Here is a 20,038-nt window from a genome sequence, read left to right on the forward strand (position 1 = left end):
TAATGTCTTAACCCACTCCTCCCTTATCTTCAAAATCACTTTACCTTCTCCTGTTTGTAAGCATTTATATATCCTTGATATCAGATACCTGCCAGTTCTGGGTGATTCTCTCCCATTTGTAATTCATTTTATCAGGCTTGGACATTTGAGAGCTGGCATTTTTTAACACTGTTTTTAAACTAAATCTCTCTGAACTCATTGAAAATAATTGCATACTTATTCCAATCTTTCACTTTTATCTTGCACTTCTCTACTGAGTTCTGAAAACTAACATTTGTGGTAAGGTGGCTCCAGGTAGCACAGCCAATTTTGGAAAATGTTCTTTCCTCTGTAGTGGTACCAAATAAAGGCCTAACCAGAGAAATCCCTTCTGCCTGGCTACCTTTTGATGTGTATGTTGGGTCCTTTACTGGAAGCAGGGTATTTAGGGAGGGGCATTGGCCATGTATAACGGTTTTGTACATAAGAGTGCCAAGCATCAATACTGCTGCACCTTGAAAAGGAATCCAGTGGAAATTTTTGAGCAGTGCATAGTGGTATAACTAAGGACTAGCCAAAACTGTTTTCTGTCACTTGGGAGGTTTGTGTATTGGTGGTACAGTGCAGGGATAGGAGGACTACTGACTATTCCAGTTTATGAATCAAAATGCATTTAACAATGGACTGTCATGATTTTGAAAACAGAAGGTGGAAGACTGTATAGATAAGTTTGTATTGGGAGATGATTTTGTTAACTGTATAGTCCAAGGGGGGCAAAAAAGCTTAAGAATGGTTCTAATAAAAAGCCATGATATTTTTGTTAACAACTAGAACTTGGTTTTCAAAGCTATCCAGTGAGTGTGGTGAAATCTGACATTTGCTGGAGTAGCCAAATAACATATAACTAGAGTTGACTATGTTGATGATAATTAGTTTATTAATATTAGTCCATTTGCAGAGGAATGGACTGGTACAGGTGAGAGCATGACAGGTTAGATTCTAGGAAAAGGAGGTCATCAGCAAGTGTAATTATTTCAAGTTGTGGAAAGTCCTGAATTATGTCACTTCTGAAAATGAAGAATACTAGAGGTCCGAGGAGTGAACTTTGAAAAATCTGAATATTCTGGGTTCCTGTGTTGGAAAAAGAGTTATTGTTGTAAACTCTACAGGATCAATCTTTAAGATAGCTTTTAAACAATTATTCACTATTAGAATCAAAATATCCATATTACAGGGAAGAGTTAGTTCAGTATATTCAGAAAAAGGGACAGGGTACACTGGGGCAGTAATGGTATATATTGCTGTCCTATCTTTGGATTTAAGGTTAAACTGAAGAGTCTCTTGCTTAGATTCTGCTAGAGATAATCTACCAGATATACCTCTAATCTATCTCCTACATTGTTTATGTATAAAGTTTTGTATAAACAAAATGCTCTACTATGTAACTCATAGGTCAAACTGCATAAGGCAGTTAACATTCAGTAGCACTTCCTCACTCCAAATAAATGCATCAAGACAGACTGCAATGACATTTCCTGTATACAATTACCTCAGAATATGCTTTCACAAACGCATCTAGTAGTTTGCCACAAGTTCATATGACCAACATCAAGAAAATGTGTCTACCATAAAGAGATGTTTTGTAGGCATAAATTTCAAGACTCTGCTCCATACCCACTATCTGCATCCTGCCTGCTATGATACCATACACCACCAGTGAGTTATTATAGTGCAAACAAATGTTTTGTTGAAATTGACTTTCAAGGACTATGGAATGTACAATAATTGTACTGTTTTAAAAAAAAAAAAATTACCTGTGACCCATCCTGTTTTGGAGACTTGTAAATTATGTGAAGGTGATTTTCACTTAGACTTGCAGAAGAGTAGCAAAAATGTATGAACTTAAATGTAGATGAATGGAATGCTTTGAGGTTTTTGCAAAGGGATGAGACTTTTGTAATTAGACCTGCAGACAAAGGAGACCTGGTGGTTGTGATGGATTGTGAGTTTTATGTTAATGATATGTTGAGTTATATTAATGTTTACAAAAGGGTGAGAAAGGATGAGACTGATAAAATGATTTTAAGAATAAATGATACATTGTATGATTGTTTATTAAGTAGGAATAATAGTCTAGACCTTTTTAATTATTTTATTGTAGATAACGCTGTTATACATGGCCTCCCCAAGATCCATAAGCATCCTTTACATCCACCTTTTAGACCCATTTATGTTGAGAAACATCTAAGACCTGTTTTAGATATGAATGAGCACATCTTGAAGGAGTCCAAGCAGTTTTCAAATGATCTTTATAGGTTTGTCAGTGAGTGGAAAAGAACCAGTGATACTTTGTTGTTAGTCACCTTAGATGTCCGTTCATTGTTAACAGTTATATCCAACATGATTGGGGTAGAGATGTTGAAAGGGTATTTATTGGAACATAGCTCCTATGGGCACACCTGTGTAGATCTGATATGTCTGCTAATGGAGATTATCCTTGAAAATGTTTTTTGTCTGATCAGCAGATTTATCTGCAGATAGAGGGTGTAGCCATGGGTACATCTGCTGCTAATAGTTATGCCAACACAGTAATGGACTTTTGGAAAAATTATTTATTTTTGAGATCTGTAAGATGGCGACAGTTCGTCTTTTATAGACGCTTTGTTGATGATATTTTTCTGCTATGGGATGGCATGGAGCTAGCATTGTTCTTTGAATGTCTTAATACTAGTACTTCATTTCTTAGTTTCAATATGAATGTATCATGTGAGGAAGTTAATTTTTTGGACATCAAGATGTTTAGAAAACATAATGTATCATTCAGCACCACTGTATATAAGAAAGAGTGTTGCAGAAATAGCTTGTCACATAGAAGGAGCATGCATTCAGGACACATTTTCAGAAATATACTGAAAGGGCAGGGTCTAAAGATGTCTAGGTTAAATCCTGACAATTATAAATTTAAAGCTGACTTGGGTGATTTGAAAATTAGACTAAAGAACAGGGGTTACAATGACCGGGAGGTTGAGACCCAGTTACATGATTTGTATGAGTTGCAATCCATTATAGCAAAGCCTTATTTTTCTCACTCAGTTAGTCATTCAGATTTTATTAGATGTAAGAGTGGTTTTATATGTGCTCCCATGTATTTTGCAATAATGTCAACTCAATAACTGATGTGCTAAAAAAGTATTGGCCTATTTTAACCAGCAATCCAGATATTAGGAGTGTTCTAGGTGATAAACCAGGTTTTCCTTTTAAGAATAAAAAAATCTCTTAATTGTATGCTTTGGTATCCTAAAGCAGGTAGTAATGTGCCAAGAAATGGGACAGTCACTATGCTTCCTTGTACCAGTGTCATTTCTGCACTTATACTGAATCATCTGGGTTACTTGAACAGTCTGATATAGGTAGGGTATTCACCTTCAGAGTTAAAGTGGACTGTTGTTCCTCAAATGTGGTTTATTCAGCTATTTGTTAGGAGGTTCATCTTTTTATGTAAGAAAAACTAACAAGACATTTTAGGGCTAGAATAAGAGAGTGTGTATGTAGTATTAAGAATGGATGTCTTAACGATGCATTGGCCAAATATGTTGGTGTACATCACATGGTATGACACACAATTTTAAATTTATAGTTGTAGAGAAAGTAACACTTAATGAACGTGGTGGGGACATTGAGAATATGACCAAAGCCTGAGAGACTAGATGGATAATCAGATTGAGAGCCGATGTGGGGAGTGGTCTCAATGATAAAGTACCACTGAAACAACTCCTTAAGGCTAGGTCCCTGTATAGATAAATATTATAATTATGATGTTAGATAGATTTTATATGTGTGATTTATGGTACAGTACTATATTTTATCATTTATTGATAGTACGTTGCTTTTTAAACTGGACGTTTGTAATAAAATTTTCCGCTTGCTTTTACATCTACAATAAGTTTTTGCTGGTTATTTAGGTGCATACCTTTTGTCCTACTGGGATCAGTTGTAGAGACAGTTACATTGCTTTGACTCACTCTTATGGACTTTTGGAGTAAGAAAAAGTAGTCTTATCTAGTAAAGCATGGAGAGGCAAAAGAATATGAATGCTGTTGGATAATGTGAAAAAGACTAAAAGGCCAGCATGGCCTCGACTTACCCTTAAACTAGCAAACTTCTGAAACAAAGGGACTCTGCTTGGAAACTCTACAATCAAAATAAAAATTATGACCTTCTGCATTAAAACTATCTGAAACTATGTTATGAAGCCAGAACAGCAGTTAATGTTGTTAGGCTGTCTACCTCCAAAATCAACAAGAAGCCCAGGCAGCAGTTAAAAACTAGTAAAATACAACACCAGTTCAGAATATATCAAGGAACAGAGCAGTGGCTACAGTTGCAGGTGAAAAGAGTTTGATAAGAGACGTGGGTGCTAGGGGACTCTGGCATGGGAGGAAGGGCATACACATACTGGGAAACAGGGTAGGGTGCAGCAAGGATGAAAGCTGCCACAGTCCTTCCAAATGTAGGCAGCATTTCTCAGAGTGTCTTGGAGGTGTGCCACCTCTTTTTGGTAGCCTTCATTAGCAAGTGCATAAGAAATTGCACTTGCATACAGAAGGCACCATTTGTCCTTGTGGTAAAGCAGGTAGTTTATGCCTCTTGTCCAGGGGATAAGGCCTAAATTACTGAAATGTTCTCAGTTTCACAGAGGAAGGCAGAAGTACAAGCCGTCCTCATGGCTAGCTGTATGGTGGCTACCATGGTCATCGCTTGCCCCGGTAAAGTACACGTCCATCCCTTGTACTGTGAACGAATGGGCTGAGTCTGACAGGAGAGGGCTTGATGGTTGGCACGCATGGGGACAAAAGGTACCTTGGGAAAAAAAAGCAAAGTACTGAAGCATTTTAACTACCATCTCTAAACATAACAAGAGCAGTTATTAGGAATGCACTCTCTGTCTCAGATAATATGATATCTGTATTGAGTATAAATAACATGGTGGTGTCAACATACAGGTTTTCTTGAGAAATATTCTGACTTACAAGTATTATGCAAAATTTTCTTGTACATACACATTCAATGCTTCCTGTAAGCACACTGTCACTTTATTAATTCTTGAATACAATGAAAAGAATCACACTACAGTACTGCAGGGATAACAGTAAACATTAACTAACCTGATATGTAAAAGCCACAAAATACTTCTTATCAGTTGATTTGTCCTTTGATTTGCTAAGTAATCTGAGGCATAAGGAAGCAATAAGAAAAGTCACCAAACCACTTGACAGCCTAAAAGTAAAAATAAAAATAAACAAATGATAAAATTAGGTTTGTTAAAACTATGCAGTAAAAAATACATGACTACAGCTACAGCTAGTACAGGTGACTTTGTTATTACATTGCAGTCTATTTCTGGATATGAATCAAGCACTTTTGTAATCAACTGCTGCATATTTTTAAATCAGCTTAACTACCATATTTTTTATCTACTAAGATTCCTCAAATTGACTACTACTTCCCTATCTAGAACAAGGGCACAAAAACTTTGTAGAAGAAACATTTTTCAGAAGAGGACTAGTAATACTTTGCTATCTTAGTGATTATCCATGCTTCATCTGGTTAATTCAGCATAAGAACTACTTGTTCTCAAGCCACTTCATTAAAACAAAGGGCAGACAAGATGTGGTTAAGAATTCCTACAGCAAATGGGCAAGGAGAGAGTAAAGGAAAATTAGCAGAACAAAAGCTTACGGAAGGTGTAAAAAAGCTGCACAATAGGCACCTGGTAGGGAACCACATATTAACATAGCAAATATTCAAGATATGAGTTGTGAAGACTAACTTAAAGAGTTTTATTATGGGTCAACGAACTGAGATTTGTAGACAATAAACCATAAAACATCAGCTTCAGACACTTACAGAAAAAAATGAAAAGGTTAGTTGTCAAAGCCACCCGCAATACTTCAAACATATACAAATCCTAGCACTGGCACACTCAGAAAAGTAGTGCCCACTACCTGCAGTGGTTGGCTCAATCTAAACTGCTACTGCCAATAAAAGGTATTTTCAAGAAAATGAGTTCTTTTAGTAAGGTATTCTGTGAATCTTGATTAGCATTTGCTCTCTGTACTCATTGTAAAGCATACAGTTATATCACAGAGAAACTAGGGTATGTCCTACAAGTAGAAACCTCATACAGTTTTGATACTATTAACATATAAGATGCTGCAATTAACCACACAAACTTTAACGGAACCTTAAACTGACAACGATGCAAACCTTATACTCAGTCTGCTGTGGCATCGTGTGGCATTATATAGAAATGAATATCCCAAAGGGTCTGATATCCAGTTTCATCACAATTCATTTATAAGGACCGGGTCTAAAGCCTAGTTTATTTTAGGAAAGAAGTGACAGCACATCATCCAAAAGGAAGATTATGGATAGGTGGAAGGAAAGTGCAAAGAGAAAATGTCATGCTTCGCCTGCAGTAGAACATGTATCCTACATAAAGGTACTAATGCATAACATGACTTGACATGTATTTCACAGACAGTGATGGCAGCTGAAATTCAATCTTACCTACATCTGGATAACAATACTGTGTAGCAATGTCCACTAATATATATCCACAAGCAAATGGTATAAACATTAAGCAGAGGTGGGGATAGAAAAAAGATAATTTTTCTTCTTTGTTTCATATTGGATTCACTTCGGAATCTCGAAATTCCGAAACATCGAATTTCATATGATCGAGACCATATGATCGATGTTTTGGAATATCAAAATTCCGAAACCAATTTAAAAAAAAAAAAAACAATTTAAATGTTTCTGCAGGGGAGCAAGCACCCCTCACACCCCGCTACTTAAATATTTCAATTCCGGGATCGCACTACAGTGAGAAAAAGGGAAATATCCCATTCCGTGCTGTATACAGATCTCCGTTCACAATGTCGGGATTCTGAAATTTCAGTCATATGGTCTCGGCCATATGAAATTCGATCTTTCAGGATTTCAGCATTGTGAAGTGTTCCCTTCATATTATATACTTATGTACAACCTCAAACCAATCTACAGCCTATTTGCTTTTCAAATTACACTGCTACACAAGAGGACTAACTAAGGAAATGGCAAAGCATGGTTTCATCAGCATAAATAGACTGATACAAAGGGAGAGGCTTTCTATGATAAGCGTACAATATGGGAAGTAAGAAGGGCTATTTACCAACTCACTTATGTATTTGATAATGAAGTAAGAAAGCTGACCATTGAGGGAACTGTTTCAATTACAATCCCAGCATGCGAAAGGAAAATGCTAACTGTTGAACACAAGTTCTAAATATTACTAAGAAAACCTATGTTCAGCAGAAACGGCAGCAGATGCAAAATCAGTTTTGACAGAGTTAATTAAGTTGAGTTGTGTTGGAGTCCATTTGCATGCCCCAAGACTTCACCCATGCCAAAAGCTACACAACCTCAGACCAGATTAACAAGACTCTGGGAATTAACAAAACCAATAACCGTGGCTAAGCAGTTATAAGGTAGAAGAGGGCAGTATAAATTTGATGGCAGACTGAACTTTCAAGACTACCAGCAGCCAAGAATATAATACCATACAGCAATAGTTTGTTTTTCATGAGGCACACAGTCACATGGAAATCAGTGATGTTTGTGCAACTGAGTTTAAAAATTAGCCAGATACTTTGACTTTAGTGAGTTACATGATTCAATACAGAGAAGCAAAAATTGTGTGACTCAGCTAAGATGTAATTGCTGTTTTGAGCTCAGATATTTAACTCAAAACCAGGAAAAAAGAAGATGTAAACAATGTTGGAAAAGGGTTCACACCAAGTTGAACTGCAAACCTGTGCAAGAAATCTGATAATTCAAGTAATTTTTGGTATGGATGAACTTTTGAAGGGGAGAAAAATAAGCAGAAAAAAGTAAATACATGTAAGTAATGAAGTTTATGAACATGAAGACAAATTAATGACGAAATAAAGTATACATGAAAAATATGTTACTGTTAAATATATAAGGTGAATGTGAAAACATTGTGGGGAGAAAGTTGGAAAACAACAAAATGTATTATTAGAAAATGACTGAAATGTTATTAGAAGAAAAGATTGAAAAGGTAAGGGTGAGAAAAAGTTTCTCAATACTGAAGAGAAATTACTACAGTTAAAAGAGAAAGTATAAGAAAAATAAAGACTGAAAAAATAAAAATAAAAAAGCAGTGTGTGTGTATAATATATTGTCTGTAATAAATATAAACAGTTGTTTGTCTTTTCGGCTTTTCCCGGTTAGGGGTCGCCACAGCGGAACTCCGGTCCGCTAATGATTGGGAGTAGATTTTTATGGTGTCGGGTTGCCAGCCCGATGCCCAACCCTCAGCGAAGGCACACCCATTCACGCATGTCTTTTGGAGGTGACTCGACAGTGGGGAGGACATGCAGACTCCACACAGAAGGCACTCCAGCTGAGAATCGAACAGGAGAGCCTCTTGCTGTGAGGCAACAACGCTACCGCTGTACCACCGCGGCTTAATAAATATAAACAGTATAATAGCAAATTTGAGAATTTTAATAGCAAAATAGGCATCATACTTTTTCTTGTGATATACTATGCTTGCTAAATGGTAAGACTGAAAAAATTAGAAGACATGAAAGAAATGTAATGCATCTACTGACAGGAAGTTCTGTCGACTGAGGGCAAGGGAGAATTTTCATAAATAATATTTAAAATATAAAAAAAGACATTTAAAGTAAGTGATATAATGCTGGATGTCCATGAAGGTGTTTATAGTAGATGCAAGCAGAAAATCAAATGTTTACAGGATTATACCTATGTATGTATGCATTTATATATGCCACTAAAAAAGTACAAAAAATGAGTTACTAGAGAAAACAGAAAGCATGTATGAGTGGCTGACATGAACATATAATGGGTGGCACATTTTAATATGAAATTATGAAGCAAGAAAGGTAAGATGAAGGCAGATGCAGTAATTAAAGGGGTGATAAGAAATCACAAAAATATCATACTTGTGGAGACAGCGATTAAAAGGTTGAAAGGGAGCATGAAGGACCATTGAAGTGCTAAGGAAGAAGTAGAGATTTTATAGAACCGTCATTATGAAATGAGATAATGTTAGAAAGTTGGAAGAAATGATAAATAAATTAGAAAAAAACTATAACAATGAGGCATTACTGAATGTAGTAAGCAGGTAAGGGCAGATTAGAAAAGAAAATATAAGAATGTGATAGTTTAAAACAAAATAAATACATTTCAGAAGACAGTGCAGGGAGGTACAGGATAAAGAAAGAAACATGCAAGGCAAACATAAATAAAGTGAAAGACTTTCTATGGAGACAAAAGTTGTTGCAAAAGATGTATAAGATGAGAGATAAGCAAGGCAGAATAGGCAGGAGAAAATAATGCAAAAACAAAACACATGAAGAAGATATGCAGCACACAGCAAACATTTAGTAAGTACTTGGAGTAAATAAGTGTTATACATTTAAGAAAGAATAAGCACTGACAAAGAATTTACAACAGAAGAAGTGAATGAGGTAAAAAAAAAAACTAAGAGAACTGAATGAGGTAAAAAATATTAAGAGAAGATTCAGCATCAGATCTGGATAATATGTGATATGATTATTGTAAAAATCTAGGAGAAGAGAATAAGTAAATGCTCTGTGCATACTGAATGACTGGTATAGGGTTGGGATAAATGAAGGTTAAATTACAAAGGAACAGTTACAATGTATATTTGGAAAAAAGGAGGAAGAGAATAAGGTGGTCAACTGGAGATGTACAGCAAAGTTGTTATGTACTCACCATAGCGTTCCATCTGTGCTGTCCATTTTCATTCTTCCTCGACCTATGGGTTAGGATCCAATCCCTCTGATCTGACTCGCTGAGTTACAAAACCTCATGGCAACCAAAAATAACTCTCAAGCTTCATCCTTACCCATAACGCACCAACCCCAAGTACCTCAGATTTTGTTTGCTAATAATAGCAGAAAGAAATATTTGCAGGCATATAGAAAAGCTAAAAGATACTATACCCAGAACTCAATACCAAGGAAGTGGCATCCTTTAACAACTTGCTCTAACAGGAGTTTTTGAAGGTACGGGGTTGGTGGGAGGGGAGTTGAAGAATGAAAATGAAAACACAGATGGAACGTTATGAAGAGTACATAACTTCTTTATCTGATGTTGTCAATTTTCTTTCTGTCCTCAATGGGACAGAGTCCTCAGCTACCTAGAATCATGGGTAGACTCAAGGAAGGATATTCCTGACCACCATTGAACCAAATGATGCCCTACTTCTGGAGACAAAATCCAATTTGTAATGAGAAACAAAGGTATGGGGAGTAGCCCAAGTTCCTGCTGCACAAAAGTAATCCATGGACATTCTAGACTGGAACATTGAAGTTATCAAAGCTTGAATTTAATGAGCCCATAACGGTTTCAATAAGGTAATGCCCAATTTGTTATAAATGAAGGAAATACAATCAGTCAGCCATCTGGCTGAAGTTACTTTGGCAACTGTTTTCCCCAATTTTAATTCTGAAAATGAAACAAATAATTGATCAGTTTTCCTGATTTTTTTTTCTGGGTAGGTAAAAACATAATTGTCTGGGAACAGCCAATAAATGTAACATGTATTCACCCTTGTTAGCAAATTTAGGAAAGAATACTGGAAAATGAATGGACTGATTGATATTAGACATTAATACCACCTTAGGGAGAAAGGAAGCATTGGTTCACAATGTCACTCTGTCCTCGTGAAAGATTAAGTATAGTGGAATTGAAGACAAAGCTTGGCTCTCTGAAATTCTTCTGGCAGAAGTAATTGCTACTAGAAAAATGTCTTCCCAGAAAGGTATTTCAGATCACATTTAGCTGCTTGTTCAAAGGGGGGGGGGGTAAGAGCTTGCCATACAAATTCAGGACTCATGGGGGAGTAGAGTCTTTAAAAGGAGGTCTTAAAAGAAGAGTGTAGCACAAAAAAGCTTTGCAGACCTTATGAGAGGCAACAGAATAGTCTTCAAATCCAAAGTGAAAATTCAATATTGCTGCTAATTGGACCTTAACTCTCAAGGAACTACCTAATTCTTTAAAAAGTAGAGCTAAAACTTCAAGGATGTTATGTATGGGCGCTGAAAAGTGGTCAACATTATTTTGATGTGCCCAGTAAGCAAACCTTCTCCATTTACTGGAGTAGAGTTTATGCGTAAAAGGTTTATGGGAAGATAAAAGTATGTGTCAGACAGGGGAAGACAGCATAGGTTGTCTGACTATTAATAGAATTGGAAAAGCCAGACAGTCAGCCTGAGGTTTGGTATATTTGGATGGATCATTAATGTCGGGTAAGTCAGGGTGTCTGGAGTTGGATCCAGAATCCAAGGTTCGAGAAGTAAGTGAGGAAAAAGGAAGGGGAGGCAAATCTGTCAACGCCAGTACGGTGCAATGAGGATGACATAGCTCTTCAACATGGCAGCTTTCTGTAGAAATTTCGGAATTAGTGGAATAGGCAGATTGTAGACTTGGGGGCCAATTGTGAAATAGAGCATCCTTCGGTGATTCCCCCTGTGAAGGGATTAGGGCAAAGTAGCTGCTGCATTTTTTGTTTATGGGAGATGCAAAAAGATTGCTGCAAGGCTGGCCCCACTGGTGGAAAATTATTTCCATCACATTCTTGCTGAGAGACCACTCGTGAGGTAGAAGAATGCACCTGCTCAGTTTATCTGCTATCACGATGGACTTCCCTGGAAAATGTTTTGTTATAAGAAAGCAGTTGGATGAGATCACTCATTACTAGACCCTGAGTGCTTCTTGAGACAAGGGGTAAGATCTGGTACCTCCTTGTTTGTTGATGTACCAAACTACTGACACATAGTACGTTTGAACTGCATTCATCCCAAAGGAAGATCATCCTGAAGGGCCTGGCCTACAACCCTAAAAGCATTTCTGTCATCTCTAGGGCATTGATATACAAGTTGGCCTCTTCAGGGGACCAAGTGCCTTGGACTGTTTTCCCCAGAAAGTGCCCTCACCCCAGCTAGGTAGCATCCGTGGTTACATTGGTCTTGGGCTGAGGGGAAATGAATGCACAGCCTTATAGAACTTGATCTGACTGAATCCACCACATGATCTCTCTTGCATATGTGGGTGATTCATATCAGAGTAGACATGGGTTGACAATGTATTGACCATTGCGTGCCTAGCATCCATTGAAGAATTCTCATGTAAAATCTAGGCCAATGGTACTAGTGCTATTGCTGCTGCCATAGATCCTAGAGCTTGAAGGACCAAGCGGGCTGAAATCCTGGTACTGTAGATTATCTTTGTGACATGTGATCTTATTGTTTGAACTCTGGAGGGGGGAAGTCAAGCTATGGTTGATTTTGCATTGATTAGTGCTCGTATGAATTTTAAACTCTGAGTTGGTTCTAGCTGGGATTTTTTGTAGTTTATGGTTATCCCCAGAAGAGAGCATGTCTGGAGAACCTGGTCTCTTGCCTTTAACAGTTGATGCCTGGTTGTAAACATCTGGAATCCCTGCAGTCTCAAGTGAGCTGCTACTACTGCCATGCACTTGGTAAACACCCTGGGGGCTGTGGTGAGACAGAACAGCAGAACTCTGAACTGATAATGACGGTCTCCCAGCTGGAAGTGTAAGAACCTTCTGGATTACCTGCTCATCTTTATGTGATAGTATGCATCCTGAAGGTCTATCGAGCACATCCCAGTCATCCTTTCCCAAAAAGGGAAGAATGGCCTGAACTGTGACCATCTGGAACTTAGGGCATCGAAATGACTTGCTCAAGCTTCTCAGATCCAAAATAATTTGTCTCCAATCTCCTGTTTTCTTTGGCACTAAAAGAATCTTGAGTAAGTTCTGGATTCTATCTTGTCTGGGGGGACCTCTTGGATGACTCTTTTTTTCTAGCAGCTTTTGTACTGGAATTGCTGCCCGTTTTCTCTGACTGGGTGAGATATCTGGGATTTTTTGGGAAGGGGGAGGAGGAAGAGAAAAGGGTATTATACAACCTCTGGAAATGATCCTCTGCACCCAAATATCTTTAATTTCTAGCTAGGCTCTCCATTGCAGGGATAACAGACCCCCCACCTGTCTCCAGAGAAAGGAAATCAGGCCTCCATTCAGGAGTACTGGAAGGATCTTTCAAAGAACGAATCTCTGGACCCTTGATTTTGCAGGTCACCTCTGCCGCGGGAAGGTGTCCACCATTTAATTTCTCCCCCTCTACCCCTGGGGGAACCTCCTCCACATGTGTCCTAGAAAAGTCCCTGGGACTTCTTGAACCACATTTTTCTACTGCCTTGTTGCTTCCTGAAAAATAATCTTTGAGGGGGTGGAAAAATGTACGTCCACCATAGACAGGGTAATCTGGTCCTTCTCACACCTGGATAACGTGTTATTTTTACCTTGGGGCCCAAGAAAGATGTGCTGTCAAAAGGAGTATTGACAAATGAAGACATGAAGGGCTCCGCAAAATCACATAAGAGCATCCAGATGTGTCTCGTTATGTAAATGTCTGAACCCTCCCCCCTTGAGGTTCCTTCTGCTACATGTAAAATAAGCCTCATGGAAGAGTTGGAAATTCATTGCAGGGTAGCCAACTGAGAAGTCATAGATGCTTGTACTTCTTCAGAAACAGATCCAGAGAGGGTGTCTGACAGTTCCTTAATCAGGTCCCTCTGTAACCTGGTGCAATGTGCCAAATAGTTCACTGACCTTAAGGCGAAGGTCACTGAAGCACAGATATGCTTCCCAAATCTGCCTATCATCCAAGACTGCTTGTTGGGTTGATGGACAGTGGAACTCTCCTCAGGAAGTTCATTCTTAGTGGCTGGCACCACGACCATGGCATCAACAGGCACACCCTTTATGCAAAACTGTTTGTCATTCAGTGATGTCATAATTCTGTCAGGTCTCTGAGATATTGGTTTAGTGGTGTCGGGGTCCTTCCATGCCCACTAAAAGATCAACTTAATGAGCTTGTCAATGGGCTACGGTCACCCAGGAGGTACACAGGACAGTACCAAAAGCCTCTAGAAACACAAACACCTTGGAAGAAGCGTTGCTGGGCTTCCAGCCACCTCTCTACTTCAGGATTTCAAGGATGTTTCCAAATGAGACATCTTCAAGAAGTGACAGTGGGGACCCTTCACCTTCATCAAAGTCTGAGACTAAGTGCTTCCCCTTACACTTTTTTCTTGGGCACCTCCTCAGTGGGATGCTCTGGGAGAGATATCAGAAGAAGTCAGAACACTCTGCTGGGAAGCCTGGGGTTTTGGTACCAGCTGTCCCTATGGAAAAGATGGGTGAGACTCCAAATGCAGAGACATCAAGGCTGCAGACTGAGGATCTGAGGGGGGGGGGGTAGGAACCATCTGTGTTGCTGAGGCATATAATTCTCTCTCCATGGCCTCAAAGGCAGACTTTCTCAGAGAGGGAGAGGACTCCGAATACGAAAAGGCAAGGTTTTGGATCATTGTCCCTCTCTGCTCTGAGGACAATCCCCCGAGGCAGAAGCCGGAGCTGAACAAAGCCTTGCTGAGGCTCTGAGGCAAAGAATAAACTTCAACAACATCTCAGTCGACTCCAACACCTCAGATCCGACAGCGTAGCCTCAGCTCTAAGTGCTCTCTGCACTCAACTGAACCAAAGTGCTCAGAGCAAATCTCCGATTTGAGGGTAAGGGTATCTTCTGATCAGAAGCAGACAGAGACAGACAGCTCAGATCCAAGGACTCTGAGACTATGGAAGGAATCATAGGAGGAACTGGTAGAGGGGGTGCAGTGGAAGATCGGACCTCCTGACCTAAAGGGGCAGGAGCCAAGGAGACACCTGCCAGGCTCTGCATTAGAGAATTATTCTCACCAATCTCTCCACATCTTTTTTTCCATTAGAATCTTGGAAGAGTGAGTGGATACTATCAAAGGGGACCTGGGTCTCTCCAAAAAAAGGGAAGGAACCCTGGAGCAAACTGGGTCCACTGAAGGAGACTATCTGGTCCTTGGGAAGTATAAGGTACTGGAAGTCGAATTAGATGATTTCGGTGTTGGATCCGAGGAAGTCTGGTCTGACAAATCTTCGCTTCTCTTTATATTTAGATATGATGATGAGGTCGGATCTGATGAATCTCTTTTCTTTAGCTTAGGATCCAAGGTTGAAGACTGATCTGATAGCTTAGATATTTTCTTTCTAGGATCCAAAGGGGAGGTCGGATCCAAAAGAAGCCTTTTCTTAGACTTCTCAGAAGGCTTTGATGAAGAAGAAGAGGAGCTCGGGGAAGAAGATTTAGTCATTTTTGATTTTTCTGGAGACACAGCTCCAGATAACATCTCACTAAAGGAAGAAGGGAGCAACACTTTTAAAATCAACTTGTTTTTGTGTTTAACTAGGGCTCCTCTTGAAGTTGCAGTGGTTCTAAACAGTACACACAGAATGTGTGCACATTAGAAACCGGAATGTAAGTAAAGGCTACACAGACTATTGAGGGAAAAGGAATACTAACAATAGTATTGAAGGTACAAAATATGTATGAGAGGAAGGAAAGGGATAGACTACATTAAAACCAGAAAAAAAGATCTCAATCGAGTCAAGCAGAAGGTAAGGGAAAATAGAGAATCTAATAATTTAAAGGTTTTAACTATAAAAGAGAAAAAGTTTTGAAATCTAACTTATCTGTTTAAGAGCAACAGTCACCACGTCTTTCGCATATAGCAGTAAATGAGAACTGAGGTAATTGGGGTTGGTGCATTATGGGTAAGGGAGAAGCTTGAGTGTTTTTTGGTTACCACTAGCTTTTGTAATATCCGAGTTAGATCTGAGGGATTGGATCCGAACCCATAGGCTGAGGATAGAATGAAAATTGACAACATCAGATTCCATGTTAAAAATGATTATAATAAAAAATGTTTTAATACAACCAAAAAAAAAATAAAAGTAAAACCACTTTTATTCTATGATATACATACTGTACTTAGTACCTCAGCTATCACTTTCAATGAGTAAAAACTTTTGCAAAAAAATCACCAAAATTTAAATAAAATACATGCATCACATGATACAAATTAATCAACCAATAAAATTACAAACATTTGAAATGTCATACTGCACTATGGTTTAAGCGTATCAGAGTTTAAAATAAATTGCATTTCTTTTTCTTAATAAATACTGTTTTGTTTATCTCTCTTTTTCTTCCTTAACTACAACTTGCTCTAAGAGTAACTTTAAAGTCTTAACACAGCTATACATAAAACTAATCATAAAACTAAACATAAAACTAAAGTACAACCAAAGGCCAGTGACCCCAAACAGAATATTTAGATAATAGCGCCTCAGCTTAAAAGCCTTCACAGAGATTAAAAAACAGCAATCACATTCAGTTAAATATACATCCTCATTAACATTTCAATTGACAATTAAAAAAACATCCAATAAGCATAATTCACTAATTACCTTATAAAAATACCTTCCAATTACACTCTGCATTCAAGCCATTAGGCAACAAAATATCATACTTTAAAATAAGAACAGTTTATTTATTTAGTAATCTCTTCTTAATTTCAAAACTGTCAAAACCTTCTACTTTTTCCAAAATACTACCACTTCTATGATGTAACATAAAATGTGTAGCTACTGGACTTCCAACTTTTTTATTTTTTACATCTCTAGGATGTTCCTGCATCCTAATTTTAAAAGTCTCTCCTATATAAAATAAACTGCAGGGATATCTTAAGACATAAATAACCCCTTCTGTATTACAATTAAAAACTTCCTTAGGCTCAAAATAAGCATTGCTAATTTTTTCAAACGTTTTTACTATACATTTACATATAGAACAGCTTCTACAAGGCATAGTACCAAACATTCTAGGCTCTAACATTCTTTGTGTATCTGGGGAAATAAACTTACTATGGACAATCATGTCCTTAATATTACGTCCCCTCCTTAGAGACAAAGATGGTTTAATAGGTAAAAGACTACTTAAGGTTTTGTCCTTTCTCAAGTAAGGCCAATGAGCTAAAACTCCTTCAAAAATGTTCTCTGTTATTACATTGTAAGTAGTAACAAAATATACTTAATTCCTTTCTCCACTCATATTTATATTAGAGCTTGTCCATTCATGATATCTTATGCTTTTATATTTATTAAAATCTTGACCATTACCCAATAACCTATTTACTGCTTTCTCTAGAGTTTGTAAATCATAACCCCGTTGTTGAAATATATTACAAGTACTACCTATTTCCTCAACTTTCACTTGTTCTTCATTACATAATCTAGAAATACATAGAAGTTCCTCATAAGGAAGTGATTCTATCAAATGTGGAGGGTGGCAACTCCTGCCATCTAAAAAGTGATTTGTATCCTGAAATTCCCTATGCACCCTAGTTATTATACCATTATCGGGCACACCTTCTAAGTCCACATCCAAAAACACCACTTTATTCCCCAGTTGTAGACCATCAAATTTAATACCAAACCCACTCTCCTGTAAGTCATTCGCAAACTCATTAATCCCCTTCACAAAGAAATATCAGATCATCATTGAACCGAAAATACTTGATAACATAATTTTTATAAAATTCCAATTTATAAAGATGTTTAATTTCAAAAAGCCCCATAAAAAGGTTAGCATACATGGGGGCAACTGAAGCCCCCATTGCATTCCCCTTAATCTGATGAAACAATTCATAATTGAACCCAAAAAAATTATGTGTTAAACTAAAATATAACAATTCAACAATATAATTAACTAAAGAAGTATCACCTAAAAATATTTACCTGCCTCAATACCTAATAAATGTGAGATATCAGTAAATAAATTCTTCATATCAAGTGTGAGCCAGTGATTTTCTTTTTTCCATCCCAAAAACCTAATATTTTCTAAAAAATCAAATGTATCTCTTATATATGAATCAAATTTAACAACTGGTTGCAACAAATATTTATGCAAAAGTAAACCCACATTATGTAAAAAAATAATTCTTAGCAGACACTATGGGGGACCTGGTGGTGAAATACAACTTTTATGTGCTTTCAGTAAACAATAGAATCTTGCCATAGAACAACCCTAAGTAACAAACTTTCTTTCCAAGTCTTCCTTAGATAAATAGCCCAATGTGAAGCCTTTGTTAATTAGACCATGAAAATCATAAAGAGCTTGTTTATACTCAGATATTGACACTTTTTCATACACATCATTTTCATTTAAATTATCTTGACACATTTTTAAATATTGTGTGTAGTGCATGATAACTATTTTATGGCCTTTGTCAGATGGCTTAATGACAAGATCTCTACGTTGGCTAATACCTTGTAAAGCAAATCATTCATTCTTAGTTAAATTATAACTAATGTCCCTTTTCTGTTTAATAAAATCAGCATATACTTTATGCACATCTAAATTAATCATAGCTGAAAAATTCTTAACATTTTCATTTGAAAAAGGTGGAATAAAATCACTTTTACAAGGGATACTAATAGTATCTAACAGTACGCATTTAAATCATCGTCCGAAGATGAATCACAAGAGAAAAAAATATAATCATAACTATCATAAGATAAATCCAGATAATCAGAAACAACATTATTATCACTACTTTTCATTTTAAAAAAAGATAACTTTAAAATCTTGTATTTTGCTCTGTTTTCCCATGCATGCACAGCTATTGAGCTTCTCCAGATTTTATTCCTTATGCCACCAAAATGTTCTTGCATTCTCACTTTAAATTTTCTGATGTTTCACTTATATAAAAATAGGTTACAAGAACATTTTATTGCATATATCACACCTTCTGAATTACATGTATATTTATTATTAAGATTTTCTTTCTTTCCATTTATATACTCAAACTTCATATTTATAAAAGAGCAATGATTGAAACTGGCACATTTAAATATACCAACTATATCTTATATACCCCTTTGTTAAATAAATTTAAAAAATAAACTTATTTGCTGTTGTGAAATATAATAAAAATGTTACAAGTAAGGATAACAGTATTATTGAGGAAGATGGCATATAAAGATGTTTATAAAATACAGAAGAAAATGAACTAGTACTACTACTACTACTTCTAATAATAATAATAAACATAGTAATAAAAATAAAGTACCAGTTTCAATAAATAATGGAGAAAATGTTGGCAGACTGTTCATAGGTCGGTACTAGGCTATCGGCCCTAGGGCCTATGCAAGCCTAACCATAACAATTCCCTGGATATTTCTTCCCACAATATTTACTTCCCTGGATCCCTGTCTAGCAGGGCGACTGACATGATTCCCGGGGTGAATTTCCTATCTCCCATCCAATCATCAAGGTTCCTTTTGAAGAGGGCCAAGAAGGTGCTCTGCTTGACATGTATGGGCAGTCTATTCCAGAGTCTGGGGAGTCTCTGGGTCAGGAACCTATTCCTCCAGCATATTTTGTTCATTGTGATGACAAGGTTTAGATCCCTGGAGCGTGTGGCTCTGAGGGATTGGGATTTCTTTAAGTGCAGCATGTCCAACAGCTCAGGGTTTGACATGGCCTTGTATGTTAAGCAGAGATCGCCTCTGAGTAGACGATATGCCACAGAGTATACCTGGAGTTTTTTTAGATGGTCAGCATATGGCATCTGCTTTAGGCATGTTATTCTTTTAGTGAGGTATTTCTGCGGCCTTTCCAGCTGTTGAAGATGTCTTGTGAGGTATACCAAAGGTTATACTCTATAATGGGTCTACTGAGGGAAGAGTACAGTGAGACAATGACCTCCTTTTTTCTGGATGAAAAGCCCTTAGTGATGAGGTGTGCCACACTGAAGGATTTCCAGACTGTTGTGGCTATGTGGTTATCGAAGGTGAGACCACGGTCCACCTGTGTCCCTAAATGGGTTATACAGAAAGTGCCTGATAAAGTTTCACATAAACGTTATATGAAAACTGTCACAGGGATAGGGATTTGAGGAAAAAAATATAAAATCATGTACAGGAGGACATGATATGATTATATTAATTCCAATGGCAATGTGATATCTTGGTAAG

At 37.4% G+C, this 20,038-nt stretch overlaps 1 protein-coding gene across 4 annotated transcripts in view; it reads right to left on the bottom strand.

The window, feature by feature from the left end:
- PIGN (phosphatidylinositol glycan anchor biosynthesis class N) overlaps positions 1-20,038 on the bottom strand; it is a 1,150,670-nt gene that overhangs the window by 433,674 nt on the left and 696,958 nt on the right. For all 4 annotated transcript variants that reach the window (XM_044065181.1, XM_044065178.1, XM_044065179.1 and 1 more), the window contains one exon: positions 5,145-5,256. In XM_044065181.1, coding sequence (XP_043921116.1) covers positions 5,145-5,256 — 112 coding nt within the window. The remainder of the gene's footprint in view (positions 1-5,144; positions 5,257-20,038) is intronic.

Source organism: Protopterus annectens, chromosome 3.part0 (genome assembly GCF_019279795.1).
Source record: "Protopterus annectens isolate FY-2018-M chromosome 3.part0, PAN1.0, whole genome shotgun sequence".
NCBI lineage: Eukaryota > Metazoa > Chordata > Ceratodontiformes > Protopteridae > Protopterus > Protopterus annectens.